Here is a 17,558-nt window from a genome sequence, read left to right as displayed (position 1 = left end):
CGGTGCTCACACTCTCTGCAAACCCCCTCAGTCCCTGTTTCATTTCACCCATCCTTTCTGCCTCACGTTCTTATCTAGTTTCTCCTAAAAAAAAAACCTTTCTGACTCTGTTAAATATTGGGAAGACTGAGGCTGTTGTTTTTGAATCCTGCTCCAAACTCCATTTCCTAGATATCAACACCATCCCTCTCCCCGGCAACAGTCTGAGATTTAAGCCAGTCAGTTCACAACTTTGGTGTCACGTTCGACCCCGAGATGACCTTCCAACCTCAAATTTGTGGCGTCACTTATTCCGCCTATTTTCACCTCTATATGCCCCTGTCTCAGCTCATTTGCTGCCAAAACCCTCATTCTTGCCATCGTTATCTTCAAACTTGACTGTTCCTCCGCACTCCTGGCTGGTCTTCCAAATTCCACTCTCTGTGAACTTGAGGTCATCCAAAATTCTGCTACCTATGTCTTGCCTTGCATCAAGTCCCATTCCCCCATCATCCCTGTGCTTTCTGGCCTACCTTGGCTCCCAGTCAAGCAATCCCTTGATTTTAAAACTCTTACCCTTGTTTACAAATCACTCCATGGCCTCGCCCGTCACTATCTCTGTAACCTCCTCCAGCTCACGAGCCTCTGAAATATCTGCACTCCACTAATTCTAGAGCATTCCCAATTTTAATTGCCTCAGCTGTGCCTTCAGTTGCCTTGGCCGCACGTTCCGGAATATCCTTCAGAACATCCTCCATACACCTTCACCCAACTTCACTTTCCTCCTTTAAGACCCTCCCTCAAATCTACCTTTTTGACCAAACTTTTTGTCCCCTGACCTAATATCTCCTTATGTGTCTCGGTGTCATACTTTGTTCATCGTTCCTGTGTGAAACACCTTGGGGCGTTTCATTACGTTAAAGACACTATATAAGTATGAGGTGTTGCAGACTCAGGGGCTAAAGTGCTAAGTAACGATTGATACCCAAAGTTAGAGGTTTTGTACTTGCTCGTGATAGACCTGAGATTTAGATCAACTTTATAAATGTGTTTGCCTGGTTACTCTGGCTTAACCAATTCCTGTGTGTGTCATAGTCTTGTATTGTACTCTTGAGTCATGGTTTATGTGAACTGTTCATTTCTTTTTTGCTTTTCCTCCTCCACCTTTGGGAACTGTCTTGTCTGTTTTTCCATATGTCTCAAACGCTGGCTTCAACCACCTCCTTCCTATCTATAAAAGGAGACAGCTACTTAGACGGTAATCCTGCAGGTCTTTTAATCTTGTTCACGGCGTGAATGGCAACCAGGTGCAGTAGGGAATGTTTGGTGACCAGCGCGGTGAGCTTGTGTGAGCGTTATACGATTTTGTGGGAAAACTGGGCTCCCGTTCTTGAGCTGTGTGGGCTGGCGGAAGGCACTCTGTGTTCTCCCTCCGCAACTCGCAGCACAGAGGGCAAGAGCAGCAATGTCACAGATAAACACCTGTCCGCTATTGTCCGTAATTTCTCCACGTAGGAATTATCCAGACCCAATGTCGTCTTACTGTGCTGCTGAGGCAAGTACCTGAATAAAGATTAACTTGTTTGCCCTTAAAGTCCTTTTTTTTCCCCTCCATTTTTCCATCCCTCCTTTCAAACCACCGACTCCTCGCAGGTTTGAAGTTTGACAATTTTCAGACATCTCCTGGTACCTTGACTTAATGGCCTTTACTCAATCATGAGGCCAGATGATGGGTACTCTTGGCTGTTATTACTGTACAAATCATTATAACAATGCCCATTGATGTCCATAGCTCACATTCCCTCCTTTAAGATTAAGGGACTTGAAGATTAAAAGGTTTAAGATGATTAACTGGGTTGATGGGGGGAAGAAACTAGTAGGAGAGCCCTGAATAAGGAGATATAAACTTGAAGTCAGAGCCAGGGAACAAAGGTAGACGGACTGTCTTGAATTGAGATACAGGTAGAGGCAGAACTGCATCATAGGGCCAAATGGCCTCCTCCTGTTCCCAACAACTGACCCTGGATTCAGACCAGCAACAATGAGATGAAAAGCAGTGGCGGTGGGGTGGATGTAGGGTGAGACTAGATGGACAAATCACGATGGGGCAAATGGCCTTAAAACCCTAGGATACAAGTCACGGAGAGTTGTCAGCCTTTCATTTTCCTGGTACTGTACTTTTTCCTGAGCGACACTGATCGTCTTCAGTTCCTCCCTCCTTTTTGCCCCTCGATTTTCTACTATGATTGGGATGCTTTCAGTGAAGACGTACAAAATACTTATGAGGGAGAAGGGAATGGAGGGCTGGATGGTAGATTTAGATGAGGAAGGATAGGAGGAAGCTTGAGGGCAGCATAAACAACGACATGGACGGGTTGGGCCAGTTGGCCTAGTTTCTGTGATGTATATGCTACACAAACCCTCCTGCTGAGAAGCCGAGAGTGGAAATCCTGAATGAGTGCTGCCTACCTCCGCCAGCCCTGAGGTGATTGTCGGGTTGCTGCTGTTTTTGTTGTATTTGTATCGTCGCTGTTCCGAGCAAGTAAATTTCAGTACTTGGGATCGAAGCTGGGACTTGCCTGGCCCTGTGTGATTTTAACTTTGAGTGGTCTAAATGTTTCACCATTAAAATGGCTGAAAAAATGATTCATTATGAACATCTGAGAAAAAAAGAGATGCGTATGGGAAAACTGTGCTGCAATTACAGGCAATAATAATGGTTTAACATCTTTGAATATTGACAAGGCAGGCATCCAAAGTGTTTTTTTAATGGCAGCTTCTTCCCTTGTATGCAGCTCTCCCCGGCGATATATGGCCAGTGCCCAACCTGATTTCCCTCATCATGCCCTTAGCGATCAGAGCAAGAAACGCTTGATGCAAGATACTGAAGATTGGCAGCCGAAGACTGGCACTGCTCAGTCACGCTCGTTCTGTATCCTTGCCCAAATGACTGGCACTGAGCATCGTAAGTAATGTTCCTGTTTATCTTGGAGTGCGAAGAGCTGTAGTAACATGGGGACTGTTGATTTCCGTTGTGTGGGAGGTCAGTGATTCATCCCCCCCCACCGGTTGCATTGGTGCCTCCTTCATGCGTTGTCAGCCGCCTTTGTTGGTTTGTCTGTTCAGATGATTGAAGGAGTCGATGTGGTCGATAGAGAGCAACGGTTTCCTCAGATGGGGTTAGTCCAGAGCGAGGGGCCACAACCTTAAAGTTAGAGTGAAGCCATTCGGGGGTGTGGGGGGTGGGGTGTGGGGAGCGGGGTGGTGGGTTTGGGGGGGTTTGTTGATGTCAGGAAGCACTTCTTCCCACAAAGAATCTGGATTTCTCTCTCCCGAAGGCTTTTGAAGAAGGCAGGAGGCCAATTGAAAACGTCAGAACGGAACTTGATTGATAGATTTTTGTTCAGCAAAGTTATTGAGGGTTGCGAAGCCGAGTTGGGTAGGCAAAGTTTGGGGGCGGATTGGCCGTGATCTAATTGAATGACATTACAAGCTCGAGGGCTGAATGGCTGCCTCCTGCTCCTATAAGATGTAATTGCACAATTGTGCCATGTCGCTACTCTCCTTGGGGCCTGTTGAAGGGAGGACGCATTTACTTATTCGCCGAGGTGATTGGTTTTGTATCGCTTGTATCTGAGGGAGAGAGAAAATTGCTTCAGAGCGAAATTGCCATGGCGTGAAAGCTTCAGAACGCTTCAGCATTCACAGGCATTGTTGAGTCTTAATGACATCCGGCTTTTCAAAAAGAACAAAATTCCAGTAAAGTTGGGTGAAGGACTCTCGTGCTGAGGGGATGAAACACGAGTACAAAAGCATCGTTAATCCTATTAATTTTTGTTCCCGTGACCCGTGGTCCTTGTTGCAGTGAATGAGGGGGGCCCTGCCCCACGTTGTGGCAGAATTGAACATGAAATGGGTGAATAGCAGACAAGAGCACAGCGTGAAAGCTTTAATCTGCTTAAGGTCCCGTAGACCAGCGTCTTTAACTGTTTCGTTATCCCCGGTCATGAGTGTGTTTTCATTTTTGAAAAGGAGGCAAGTTTAAAAAATGAGAGCAAGATACTTTTATTAAGCAGCCGCAACAATTAAACGACCCTACCTCAAGCGGAATTAACAATGCTGGTCGTCTGGTAGCTTCTGGATAAAGATAACGGTAGTTAAAGCACCAACAACAGCCTGCATTAAATGTAGTCAACGGTGCCAAAGTGCTCCACAAGTTTTCAAGCAGAATTTAACTCAAACCCCATGTTAGGGCAGGTTGGTTCTAATGAGCATCTTCGAGAAGAGGATATAAGAAGTAGGAGTAGGCCATAGCGCGCCCCCCCCCACCCCCCAGGGCCTTCTCTGCCATTCAGTGCGATAAGGGCTGATTGTTCTACATCAATTCTGCTATCCTGCCCCATCCCCCACATCCCTTACCACCCAAAAATCTATTGATTCTCACTCTTGAATGCCGTAATCAACTCAGCATCCACAGTTTAAAGTTTCAAAGAGAGACATAGGGAGGCATGAGGAAGGAATCCCAGAGCGTAGAACCTAGTCAGCTGAAGGCATGGACGTCAGTGACGGAGCAAATGGAAGTGGGCGTGCACAAGAATTACAGGAGGGCTGACATCTCGGATAAATGTAGGGCTGGAGGTTGTTATAGAGATGGATGGAGGTTGGTAGGGTCGAGGTGAGGCCAAGGAGGAATTCAAAACCAGAATGAGAAATTTAAAATGGAGGCATTGCCAGACTGAAATGAGGGATATCAGTTCAGCCTCCCATTTTACTAATTAAGTGGCGCTCCATCTGATGGCTGAGTAATCTATTGGTTAACTGGTATTTGGAAACATATGAATTAGGAGCAGGAGTAGGCCACTCGGCCCCTCGAGCCTGCTCTGCCATTCAAGAAGGTCATGGTTGATCTGATTGTAACCTCAACCCCACATTCCTGCCTACCCCTGATAACCTTGTACTTCCTTGTTAATCAAGAATCTATCTCACTCTGCCTTAAAAATATTCAAAGACCCTGCATCCACTGCCTTTTGAGGAAGAGTTCCAAAGACACTCAACCCTCTGAGAGAAAAAATTTCTCCTCATCTCTGTCTTAAATGAGTGACCCCTTATTTTTAAACAGCGATCCCTAGTTCTAGATTCTCCCACAAGAGGAAACACCCTCTCCACATCCATCCTGTCGAGACCCCTCAGGATCTTAAAGGTTTCAAACAAGTCACCTCTTATTCTTCCAAACTCCAGTGAATACAAGCCTAACCTGTCCAGCCTTTCCTCATAGGACAACCTGTCCATTCCTGGTATTAGTCTAGTAAATCTTCTCTGGACTGCTTCTAACTCTGTCTTTAAATAAGGAAACCAGTACTGTACACAATAATCCAGATGGGATCTCACCAATGCCCTGTACAACTGAAGACAAACCTCCCTACTTTTGTAATCATTTCCCCTCTCAATAAACGACAACGTTCTCTTAGCTTTCCTAATTACCTGCTGTAGCTGCTTAGTGACCTATTGTCAGAGCAGCCATGATAGCATTGAATAGTGGGACAGGTTCGAGAGGCTGAATGGCCTCCAACTGTTCCTCTATTCCAGAGTGCATTAACTACAGCGTATGTATGTATGTATGTTAAAAACTTGAATTTTTGGACTGCCTGTGTCGCTTTTATCCACTCTCACAGTAGCTCATTGTTTCCTTCTGTTCTTGCTCCAGTGGGCGATGCTACCCCAGCAAGCGAGACTGACAAGAAGACAAGGTAAGAAGCTGTGTTGAGTTTCTGTGCAAGAGTTATCATTGTGGAGTTTTTTGCCCTTCTGCCATTTTGTTGTCATTGAAGTGTGAGCTGGTGTGTGTGGTTATTAATACTGACACAGTGCTCCATTATAATCTAACTTCGTTTGACATTGCTGAACTACAGATGTGCGAGAAATTGTATTGTTTGTTGGAATGCTTGCCTGATGGGATGGATTACATTGGGTCGGGGGGTGGGGAGGGGGGAGTGAATTTTTTATTTTGAGAATGTAACCCAGCGCCTCAAAAGTCTCACTGAATCCACATGCACTTGCCGGCACCCTTAACTCAAAGTCACTTATTTGGAACATGGTTAATTCGACTTTGCGAGCACAAAATATGTGCCCTGCTGTTTTATTTGTGTTCTTTAATTTGGGTTACCAGATGATTTCATTTCAGTGAGCCAAAATTAATTTTGAAATAACGGTAATATCTTTAATAGATCCCGTGTTGGGACTGTAATATCTTTAATAGATCTCCCCTTCTGATGGAAATTGTTAGAAGATTGGCCTTCAGGGTATGTTTGTATTTCATTATGTATAAGCAGGCTCCTGATCTTCTGTTGACTGTAGTAAAGTCCAAAGTCAAAATTGCTTCCCTGGGAGTACAATTATATTGCTGGGCCAGTTGGTGTCTGTGGAAAACACTAACCGTTACTCGGGTGTTCTGTTTTAACTGATACCGAGGGCCCTATGGCCCAACTGTGTCTCACTCCAGCTTCACTTGGTGGTGAAAGGACTGTACAAAGTTGGACCTCTCTCTACGGAATGTTCTTGATGTTTGTCGGAAACAAAACACGGCTGCAGTTTTCTCGCAGCTGCAAACGTTTGCTACCAGTGAAGGTTTAGCACATTCCTGTACAGGACTTTGCTGTCGCTGCATTTTGGCCTCAGTCAGTGTGGCCTACAACCTGGGTCTGTTGAGAGAGGGTGATGGTGTCTGCTTCTCGCCTGCTGTATGGCTGTAGCTCTAGATTGCCATTATTTGGTGGGCGCTGGTGCATTGTGTAAGTACGGCTGTAACCTGCAATCCTGTTTTTGGTGTGAAAGTCTGCACTTGAAGCACAAGTGTTAAAGGATTGGGATTTGAGGGCATGTTAAACTTTTCTTATTGAGAAACAAAGACCTATAGTTTGGATATCAGACTAGGGAAAACAGGCTTATTAAAAGCAGGCTACAGTTTTGTAAGCCTCTAAATTTGGGAGAGGAAAAGAAGACTTGGGGAATTAGGAATCTCTCACTTCTGAGGTCTGGGAAAAGTTGCATTGGAGGTGGAGCAGCAGACAATGGAGCAGGCAAGATTTAACTCATCACTTTGTTAAATAGGGCACGAGCAAAATTGCTGCTGATTAAGATTCGTCACACACTTAATTTGTTAACTTTCAATTCTTACTCTTTGCCTTTCAACCTCTTGATAGTCTTGCCCCTCCCTCCCTCCCTCCCTCTGACTTGGTCCAGCTCTGCAGTAACCACCTTCACCTTCTCAAACCCTGAGTTTCACCTTCCTGTTATTCTGGTTTCCTGCTCCTTCCACTCTGACATTAGCAGCTGTGTTTTCAGCTCCCAATATGCCCTTCCATTGCCGGGTGTACGATTCTAAAGTTACGTCTCTTTGAAGTACTGTGGTGGCTCGGGGTGGTGAGGTGGAATTTCTGCATTAAAGGTGCTGTACCAGTGCAGATAATTTAGGGGTATTGTGCTTCTGAGCTGTTGCACACTTTTAAGCTCGCGGTTCACAAACAAGATGCTGACATAATAGCTGTATTTTAAGCGGACGACTGCGTTGAGACTCCCTTGGTATGACCGCTTTCGAGTTCTTCTGTTTATTGTAATAGTTCCACAAAAATAAGTTTTACGTGAGTGAGTGGGTTACAGGAATGATGGATGCAATTAAATTCCTGATTTGCTGTAAAGGAGCCAAGTAAGCTATTTTTTAAAAAAATAACCAAATACAAATAGACATCGATCGATCCAATGCAATCGGCACAAAATGGCTGGAGCAAACAGAAAATACTGTCTCTGCTGAAAATCTGATATAAAGCATTAAGTGCTGGAAATACTCAGCAGATCAGGCAGCATGTGTGGAGAGGGAAACAGAGTCGACGTTCCGGGTCGTTGATCTTTCACCAGAACTGGAAGTCCGGATTTAACAGTTTGTAACCTAGCGCACAGGCTGGGAAGTTGGGAGTGCAAGAGAGAGAGAGAGAAGGGCAGGGCAGGAATGAAAAAATGATGATGGCGCTTGGCAATAGTGGGTGGTAACGGGACAAGTAAAGGAACGAAAGATGGGTGGAGAATGTCAAAAGTATAATTATTGCCGACCGCTATGGTACGAGAAAATGAGAGTGGTGGTTATGATCTGAAATTATTGGACTCAATGTAGAGTCTGGAAGGCTGCAAAGTGCCTCATCAAAAGATGAAGTGCTGCTCCTCAAGCTTCTGGGAAGCTTTACCTTAAGCTGTACTTGGGTATAAAACTACAATGGTACGCACTGGCAGTCCCCCTTTCATTGAATGATGGTAAAGCTCCCTGCGCGTGCAGTAGCATTTGTTGGCTTCTAGCCAACCATTCCACGTTCTTTCAATGGAGGAGCTAATTGAACAACGAGCAGCGTTTGGCTGCTAGACTGCGTCCCAGCGCAAGAATCATTCGGGGGTGGTTTTAAAAACAAACTGACTTGTTTAAAAAGAGAGTTTTTACAATTTTTACAATTTTAGATCTTGAACTCCCTCCTCCATCCCCACCCCCTCCCCATTTCTTCCCCCTCCTTTTTGTTTTTTTCCAATAATTTATATAGATTTTTCTTTTCCCACCTATTTCCATTATTTTTAAATGTATTTCCACCCATCGTTTACCTATACCTTTTATGCCCTTTTAGTCTTATTTCACCCCACCCCTACTAGAGCTATCTGTACCTTGCTTGTCCTGCTATCCACTCTTAATTAGCACATTCTTTTAGATAATATCACCACCTTCAACACCTCTTTGTTCTTTTGTCTGTGACATCTTTTGGTTATCTCCTCCTGTCACTGCTTGCTTGTCCCAACAACCCCCCCTTAAACCAGCGTGTATTTCACCCCTTTCCTATTTTTACTTAGTTCTGTTGAAGGGTCATGAGGACTCGAAACATCAACTGTGCTCTTCTCCACCGATGCTGCCAGACCTGCTGAGTTTTTCTAAGGAAGTTTGACTTGTGTTCCATTGTGCAGGTTTATGCGTAGATACTCTTAATCACATTTTGAAGTATTTTAGAACTTCATTTTGGAATTCTTGTCTTCATTTAAGTGATCAACTGTCTTCAGTTGCTTTTTGAAATGGTTATTTTTTATCAAACTGAGGATTACAGTCAGAAGGCTGAAAATATTGTGTTAGTCGAGACTCAGTGGCAGGCTGTTGGCGACCTCTGTTGACCACCCAAGGTTCTGCAGTAGCTGTGCTGTCGACCTTGTCCCAGTGACTGCTTTGGCAGGATTGTGCCACATGGTGCCTGGATGCCCACATAGGTGAGGGTAAGGAAACCGCACTGGGTGTGCAGACCGTGATTTGAATCCAAGCACTTGGATCTGCAAAATATTGGTCTTTGAATGGCTTTTGGGAACGAGTGACGTCGGTTTACCAACCAGAACGAGCAGTTGATCTCTGGAACGTCTGGGACGTTGCTTGTTTTCACACGCTGATTTTTATTTAAATCCACCGTTAGGGTCCATGCAGCAACACATCTGTTTAAAAATTTCGGTCTAAAGTCCAAAGACTTTGAAATGTACACGATGCACATTTTTGACCCTATCCCATGGATTCAATTTTTTTTAAAGCGGAAAGGATAAAGTTGAGAACAGCTGCAAAATGTTTGGTTTTATTCATTCGTGGGATGTGGGGGCTTCGCTGGCTGGTCCAGCATTTATTGCCCATTCCTAGTTGCCCTTGAGAAGGTGGTGGTGAGCTGCCTTCTTGAACCGCTGCAGTCCATGTGGTGTAGGTACACCCACAGTGCTGTTAGGGAGGGAGTTCCAGGATTTTGACCCAGCGACAGTGAAGGAACGGTGATATATTTGCAAGTCAGGATGGTGAGTAACTTGCGGAGGGGAACTTTTAGGTGGTGGTGTTCCCATCTGTCTGCTGCCTTTGTCCTTCTAGATGGTAGTGGTCGTGAGTTTGGAAGGTGCTGTCTAAGTAGCCTTGGTGAATTCCTGCAGTGCATCTTGTAGATGGTACACACTGCTGCTACTGTGCATTGGTGGTAGAGGGAGTGAATGTTTGTGGATGTGGTGCCAATTAAGTGGGCTGCTTTGTCCTGGATGATGTCAAGCTTCTCAAGCATTGTGGGAGCTACACTCATCCAGGCAAGTAGGGAGTATTCCATCACACTCCTGACTTGTGCCTTGTAGATGGTGGACAGGCTTTGGGGAGTCGGGAGTGAGTTATTCGCCACAGGGTTCCTAGCCTCGGACCTGCTCATGTAGTCACAGTATTTATATGGCTAGTCCAGTGGTGGTTCTGGTCAATGGTAACCTATAGGATGTCAATATTGGGGGATTTAGCGATGAAACTGAGATGATTAACCACTAACCACCACAACAATCTTCCTTTTGTGCTGGTTAAGAATCCAGCCAGTGGAGAGCTTTCCCCATGACTCCCATTGACTCCAGTTTTGCTGGGGCTCCTTGATGCCACACCCGGTCAAATGCTGCCTTGGTGTCAAGGGCAATCACTCTCACCTCACCTCGGGAGTTCAGCTCCTTCGTCCATGTTTGACCCATGGCTGTAATGAGGTCAGGAGCTGAGTGGCCCTGGCGGAACCCAAACTGAGCGTCAGCGAGTGGGTTACTGCTAAGCAAGTGCCGCTTGACGGCAGGTAGGGGTGTGTGTGTGTGTGTGTGTGTGTATAGAGTGCCAATGAAAGTATGTACTGTATCAGTCCTTGACTACGTTGGTGCATTTTCATGATTGTTTTTGTACAGCGTTGCCAAATCTGGTGGTTGCCGCTTGGAAAGCGATGTCTTTCCTCACCTATGCATGCCATGACTGCATTTTGATCAGTTTGCATGATGGTGGCATGATCTTTGCATGTAACTATTTTATGCTGATCCCAAGCAGCATAGAACTCCCTGAGCAAGCGTCCATAGAATCGAGTGTAGAGCCGGACCGAGCGATGGGCTATTATCTTGTTGAGGCCTTCAGACGAATCAGTTCCCCGTTAGCCTAACCAAATTTGTGGGTGATACTGAAAACCGCGGGGTCCCCACTGGTGTGACCTGCCACACAGTGTCGCTGTGTGGACAACCGGCACTCCGATGTTTGGCACGGCAGTTGCAGGGCCCCTGGCTGGAAACCAAGCGTAGGGAGACATGTTGAAGCCGTCTTGATCACCTCACTGTGGGCCGCTTCCACACTCAAGCCGTGTTGTCGTTTAGGCATGAAACACCGGCTAGGAACTCAAGAGGTCGTGAGCTCAAATCCTACCACGAACAGGTATGAAATTGAATTCACTAAATTTGGTTATATCTGGACCGGCACCGGAAAAGGGAAAGACTTGTTAATTCTACCAGGTGGTGGCCTACACGTGACTCCATGCCCACTCTGCACGATTGGCTCAGGACAACGAGGGATGGGAACACGGCCATCATTGGTGTCGCCCACACCTAAAAGCAAATGTGTGTAAGTCGCAGCCATGTGCAACTAGGTAAAAATCCAGGCTTTGTACCCTGTTGGGGGAGAAAAAGCAAATATGCACAGTGACCCTACCCTAACGGCCGGGTTGGTAAGTGAAATGCCCGGAATGCAGCAGGGATTGTGAAGGTCCCAGATTTCAGTTGGGCATTTCTTCCTGTTACCAGACACGGCAAGAGCCAATTGTCGATGGACGCGGGATTGAAAACGATAACCCAAACAGTATAAGCTTTAAAGCCCTGATTCTCTCTCTATATATAGGAGGTTACATCAATCGGGTAGCTTTCTGACTCCTGTACGATGCCAGTGTAGAATCACATTGGAACAGGAGCAGGCCGTGTCGTCCATCGAGCCTGTTTCAACATTCAGTGAGATCATGGCTGGTCTGCAACCTATCTCCGTATACCCACCTTTGCCCCAAGCCCCTTAATACCTTTGGTTAACAAGAGTCTATTATAACATTTAATCTAGCATCAGTTGCTGTTTGCAGAAGACGATTACAGAATTTCTACCATCCTTTGTTTATAGTACTCCTAAAAGGCCAGGCTCCGATCTTCAGTCTACGTTCAAAGCCCAAGGGCAGAATCTTTTTGAGGCTTTGGGGGTCTAGCCTGCCAGCTGGAGAGCTGACGAGAGATCTCCCCACCCCCACCCATCCCCGGTGCCTCTTTTCCAGGAAGGCCCACTGGTGGCCCTGTCACAGGCCAATCAAGGCAGTGGCCAGGCCACCAGCGGACCTCCCACTGGAATCAAGGCCCTGGGGCAGAGGGCCCGCTTAGCAAGAGCTGCCGGCCAATCCGTGTCCCCTGGAGTCCCAGGATTGCGTAGGCCCCAGGCGACAGGTAACTAATGTTGGGGGGTTGGGGACATACGTTTTGTGGGGCGGGGGCTACAAGGAGAACTCCTGGGGTTGGGGGGGTGGTAGGGACAAGGGATTTGGAAGCAAAGGCAGGCAGAGTGCCTCTCACTGGGCCCCCCTTTCCCCATGTCTAATCCCTCAATCAGGCACTGATTGCCTTTGATCAAGGGTGGACATCAATTGACCACTTAAGGGCCTCAGTTGGTGGCCTTCCCACCCAGAACGTAATTCTGGCGGAGGTGGGAAGGTGCCAGGGTTCTGGTGTGCCAACATCTCACCTAATCACACGCCCTTCCTACCTCCAACCTTGCCGCCGGAAGATTCCCCAGCCAGTGGAAGTAGTTTCTCTTCTTGTCTTGTTAACTTCGATCAATCCCCCTTTTATAACCTGCTGAATTCCAAAGAATACGACGCTAGTTTGTGTAATCCCTCGTCTTGGTGTTGACCACTAGCCACGAGGGCAGCACCCTTATCCATGCCACTCCGAGCACCGGATCCGATTAACGCACGAGTTCCCTGTGTCTTGAGGGAATTTCCCTTCCTCAAGCTCGAATGTTATTCTTTCAAAGATTGTGATCACATAAATGCATCTGGCGAGTGAGTGACGCACCTGCGCATGTTCTAATGACACTTCTTTTTCATCTCTCTCTCTCTCTCTCCCTCCCTCCCTCTCTCCCTCCCTCCCTCTCTGTCTGTCTGTCACTCTTTCTCCCCCCCCACCCCACACCCATAGGCCAAAGGTCACTACCATAAGGTACAGCCCCAAATATGCACAACTGCGTGACTGGCACCATGGCGTTTCTGCTCGTGTTCTTAATGTAAATTAACTTACCGAAGAGGTGACGAGCTACGAAAATATTTTTACTCGGCAGGCTACACTTTCTTTCTTTTGGAGATATCCCTTTACTTGTATTTCGCTTCTGTTTCTAAGATGAGTCTGGCTGCTCTGTTATTCTTTCTCCTCTTAAAATTCCACCTTTGTTTTTTTTAAAAAGAAAAGCAGTTGAATCAACAGTGTCGTAGATTTTAGAAATGGATTGTTGACATCTTTATTTGGCTGCTTCTGTAAACCTGCAATAAGTTGCATTTATATGCGCCATAAGCATCCCAAGGCTTTTTTTTTGGTTGTTGTTGTTGTAGCAATTTGGAGAGGCGTGGGCGGCTGGGATAAGTGCGTTTGAACCAATGAACGTTTTGACGTTCTCCGCTTTCTTTTGAACAAAAGAGTTGTGGCACAGGTCAGATTTGTGCATGGGTTTTTTTTCTTGCCCCCCCCCAACCCCCCTCACTTCCCGTCAAGATAAATTCTCTCTCGTGAAGCGAGTTCTGCTTCCACCCGCTGCGCCCTTCCATTGAAGCAAAAGGTCCTGCGAAGCCCCAACTCAAGTGAGATTGAAGTGGTCCCTGGATTCTTAGGGACTAACCCGTGGGCGGTTGTGTCAAGAGTTGGGCGGGTGGCGAGTTCGTTTGGAACCTTTTGTGGAGGGGAGTGCCGGAATGGCTGGGTTTGTTCTTTAAAAAAAAAAGTTATGCAAACGGATCCATCTTCAAACGGAGAAGTGACATCCCATTGAGAGCTTCAAACTGCCGTGAAAATCCTCCAATGCCACCCCCCCCCCTCAAGTTTGCATTTCAGCCTGTAATATATTTGTATTATACTTTATAGATACTCGTATATATTTGCTGGTTTGGAGTTGAAATTGTATTTTAATAAACATGCTTTAACTATTAATTAAGTCTTCATTTTTATTGACTTGTGACACGCTGGTTTTGGGATCTTGTGCATGTTGTTCCATAAAGTTTTGTAATAGTTTATTACATGGAGTTTCTAGCACATGAGCAGGCCATTCCACACAACTGGTTCATGGTGGTGTTTGGGTTCCACACACGCCTCCTGCTTCTCTACATCTCACCCGAACAACATCTTCTTACCAACAGTCTTTCGACTGAAAGTAGGACCTTAATTCTCGAACTTCCCAAGGATTAAACCTTGGGTGAAGTACCAAACTTCACCCCGGCTCTGTACTAATGGCCCCTGAAGCTGAAACCAGAAGCCCCAATAGGAGAATGGTATTCTAAACGGAGCAGCTATTGCCCTCATTCTGCATCAGATACTGTGGGTAGTTTGAGATCACCTCATTACTACCCAGGGGGTCCACCACGGACAGGTTTAACCTAACCATGTAACGCAGGCATGTAACTTGGAGCGGTGACAGGACACAGCCGATATCACCTCCTTACCCAGCACGCCTGACAGTGCAGAACTCCTTCAGTGAAGGCGCCAACCTGGACCCTTGTGCTCAAGTCCTTGGAGTAGGACTTCAGCCTACCCCTTTGTGACTGGGAGGTGTGAGAATTGTGAAGCTGTTCCGTTCAAGCATATTTAATTCTGTGTGTTTTCATTGTTAAAGAAGTGCTGCTGTTCTAAAGTAATATTCAGATTTCTGCAGTTTGCAGAATTTGCGGTAAAAGGTGAATGCTGCTAACTGTCGGTGATGGTAGCAGAGCGGTAATGTTATTGGGCCAGTAATCCAGAGGCCTGGACTAATGAGAGTTCAAATCCCACCAAGGCAGCGGGGGCAATTTAAATTCCATTAATTTAATTAAATCTGGAATAAAATGCTAGTCTCAGTATTGAACCCTGAAACTACTGGGTTAATGTAAAAATCCAGCTGGCTCACTAATGTCCTTTACCCAGCCTGGCCAGAGTGGGACTCCGGAATGCATCTGACTCTTAACTGCCCTCTGAAATGGTGCTACTCAGTTGTAAGCAGTTCATCGCCGGCTCAAGGGCACTTAGGGATGGGCAATTATTGCCTCACAATGCTCATGCCCCATGAACAAATATTTTCTTTTAAAAGTCTGGCAGGTGTAGTGTTACTGATGCAGTTTATGTTCGGGGTGTGTACACACACTACATTTTATCAGTGATGAGAATCTTGTTTCAACAGATGGCTGGATTCATTCTTTTTCAAAACAAAAATATTATTGGCGAGCTGTCACTAACAATTTAACGAGCTGATGATTATGAAAGAGTTAATGCCCCCTGGCATTTCTGGATTTAGCATTTCTGGATTTACCTGTTTAGGAACTTTGCCAGCAGTCTGCAGCTCTGTATTTATCTCTGTACTGTACACACCAGGCTGAGAGAGATTCTGGATCTCCCCACAGGCGGTTATAAACAGAGACGCGATGCGTTTGTTTAAAAAAAAAAATGTTTTTATTTTCCCATTTATCCGTTATCTTCAGAGACAATGGGACAGAAAATGGCGAAGTAAGGTACAGGTAAAAGCTGACAGAACACCAATCACGTGTGCTTTCACTGTAACACGTCACTGTTATGTTGAATGTACAGGCACTAACCACCCTGGGACATCAGGTGGGGAATAAAATATTACCGGTGGCTGAATGTAGCAAAAGGGAAAGATAATTCATAAACCTGTGTTTATCAGTGATGTTGGGCAGAGGGACATGTTTCCAAAAACTAATTCACCAATAGTCAAATGGTTTTCACTTCAGGTCTCACGTGAATGTTTTTTTTAACGTGAACACCAACTGGTAAAACTTCTAATAACACTGCGTGCAGACCCTGCTGCTCCAAGCCAACTTGCATTCATATAACGCCTTTCATGACCTCAGGATGGCCCAGAGTGCTTCACGGCGAATGGAGTACTTTCTGAAGTGTATTCCCTGTGGTAGGGAACCGGGCAGCCAATTTGCACATCGCAAGTTCCCACGAGCAGGCAGACGATGACGAGCTGTTACTCTTGTTTTAGAAGCGGGTTTTGGCCGAGGGATAAATATCGGCCAGGACTGGTAGGGATTCGCCGCGCACTTTGCAGTTGTTCCCCATTACCCCTGGTGTACCTCTGAGCTATCACGAGACACCACATCCTTATTTGCCTGGTTTAACCTGGCCTGCAGGCATTGATGGAACAAGGGCTGGGCAACATCGCCACCTACAGACGACATTCAGTAGCAAAGCTGAAGTTTCTGATCAGAATCAACGCTCCACCTCAAAGTAGAGAAAGAAATGAATGCGTTGCTATAATGCCTTTCAGGATCTCAGGACGTCCCAGAGCACTTTACAGCCAATCGAGCACTTTTGAAATGTAGTCACTGTTGTAACATAGGAAACGAGGCAGCCAGTTTGTGCACAGCAAGCTCCCACAAACAGCATGATATTGACCAAAACAAAAACAGAATTACCTGGAAAAACTCAGCAGGTCTGGCAGCATCGGCGGAGAAGAAAAGAGTTGACGTTTTGAGTCCTCATGACCCTTCAACAGAAACGTCAACTCTTTTCTTCTCCGCTGAAGCTGCCAGACCTGCTGAGTTTTTCCAGGTAATTCTGTTTTTGTTTTGGATTTCCAGCATCCGCAGTTTTTTGTTTTTATCTATGCTATTGACCAGATAATCTAGGATCCTAGAAAGAGGTTGATAGATTTTTGTTGGCCAGAGGTACTTAGGAATATTTGACAAATGTGGGTATACAGGATGAGGCCTGGTTCTGCCAATTAGTGTGATCAACGAAAGTTCTGTATACACCTTATATACAACTCCAAATACCCACCTTTGTCCCACATCCCTTAATACCTTTGACCAACGAGAATCTATCTGTCTCTGATTTAACATTAAGAATTCATCTCGCATCAATTGCTGTCTACAGGAGAGAGTTCCAAACATCTACCTCACCCTTTTGTGTGTAGATTTGTTTTCTAATTTCACCCCTGAAAAGGTTTAATTTTTCAACGATGTCCCCCTAGTCCTGGTCTCCCCAACCAGCCGAAAGAGCTGTTCACTATCCACCTTTTCTGATCCCCTTATTATCGTGAAAACTTCAACCAAATCGCTCCCTCACCTAATCTAGTTTTTAGGTGTTAATTGAGAGACAGGACACTGGGGAAAATCCCCCCGCTCTTTTTCAAAATTGCACCATGGGGTCTTTTGCATCCACCTGGGAGGGCAGACGGTGGGGTGGGGGTCTCGGATTAACGGCAGACGGGGGGGGGTGGGTCACGGATTAACGGCCAATGGGGGTCTCGGATTAACGGCAGACGGGGGGGTGGGGGTCTCGGGTTAACGGCAGACGGGTAGGGGTCTCGGGTTAACGGCAGATGAGGGGGGTCTCGGGTTAACGGCAGACGGGAGGGTCTTGGGTTAATGGCAGACGTTGGGGGGGCCTCGGGTTAACGGCAGACGGTGGGGGGGCCTCGGGTTAACAGCAGACGGTGGGGGGACCTCGGGTTAACGGCAGACGGGGGGGGGGAC

General features: G+C 46.2%; 1 protein-coding gene across 10 annotated transcripts in view; it reads left to right on the top strand.

Moving 5' to 3' along the window:
- Positions 1-17,558, top strand: part of LOC121281498 (PDZ and LIM domain protein 5-like) — a 247,665-nt gene that overhangs the window by 171,842 nt on the left and 58,265 nt on the right. For 7 of the 10 annotated variants that reach the window (XM_041194460.1, XM_041194452.1, XM_041194506.1 and 4 more), the window contains exons 6-9: positions 1,220-1,237; positions 2,775-2,944; positions 5,684-5,726; positions 15,537-15,572. In XM_041194460.1, the coding sequence (XP_041050394.1) occupies positions 1,220-1,237; positions 2,775-2,944; positions 5,684-5,726; positions 15,537-15,572 (267 nt within the window). The remainder of the gene's footprint in view (positions 1-1,219; positions 1,238-2,774; positions 2,945-5,683; positions 5,727-15,536; positions 15,573-17,558) is intronic. The other 3 variants (XM_041194514.1, XM_041194482.1, XM_041194475.1) reach the window with 2 other exon arrangements.

The sequence above is a fragment of the Carcharodon carcharias genome, chromosome 1 (genome assembly GCF_017639515.1).
Source record: "Carcharodon carcharias isolate sCarCar2 chromosome 1, sCarCar2.pri, whole genome shotgun sequence".
Classification (NCBI taxonomy): domain Eukaryota; kingdom Metazoa; phylum Chordata; class Chondrichthyes; order Lamniformes; family Lamnidae; genus Carcharodon; species Carcharodon carcharias.
The sequence above is the reverse complement of the archived record's forward strand: the minus strand, read 5'-3'. Positions and strand labels throughout refer to the sequence as shown.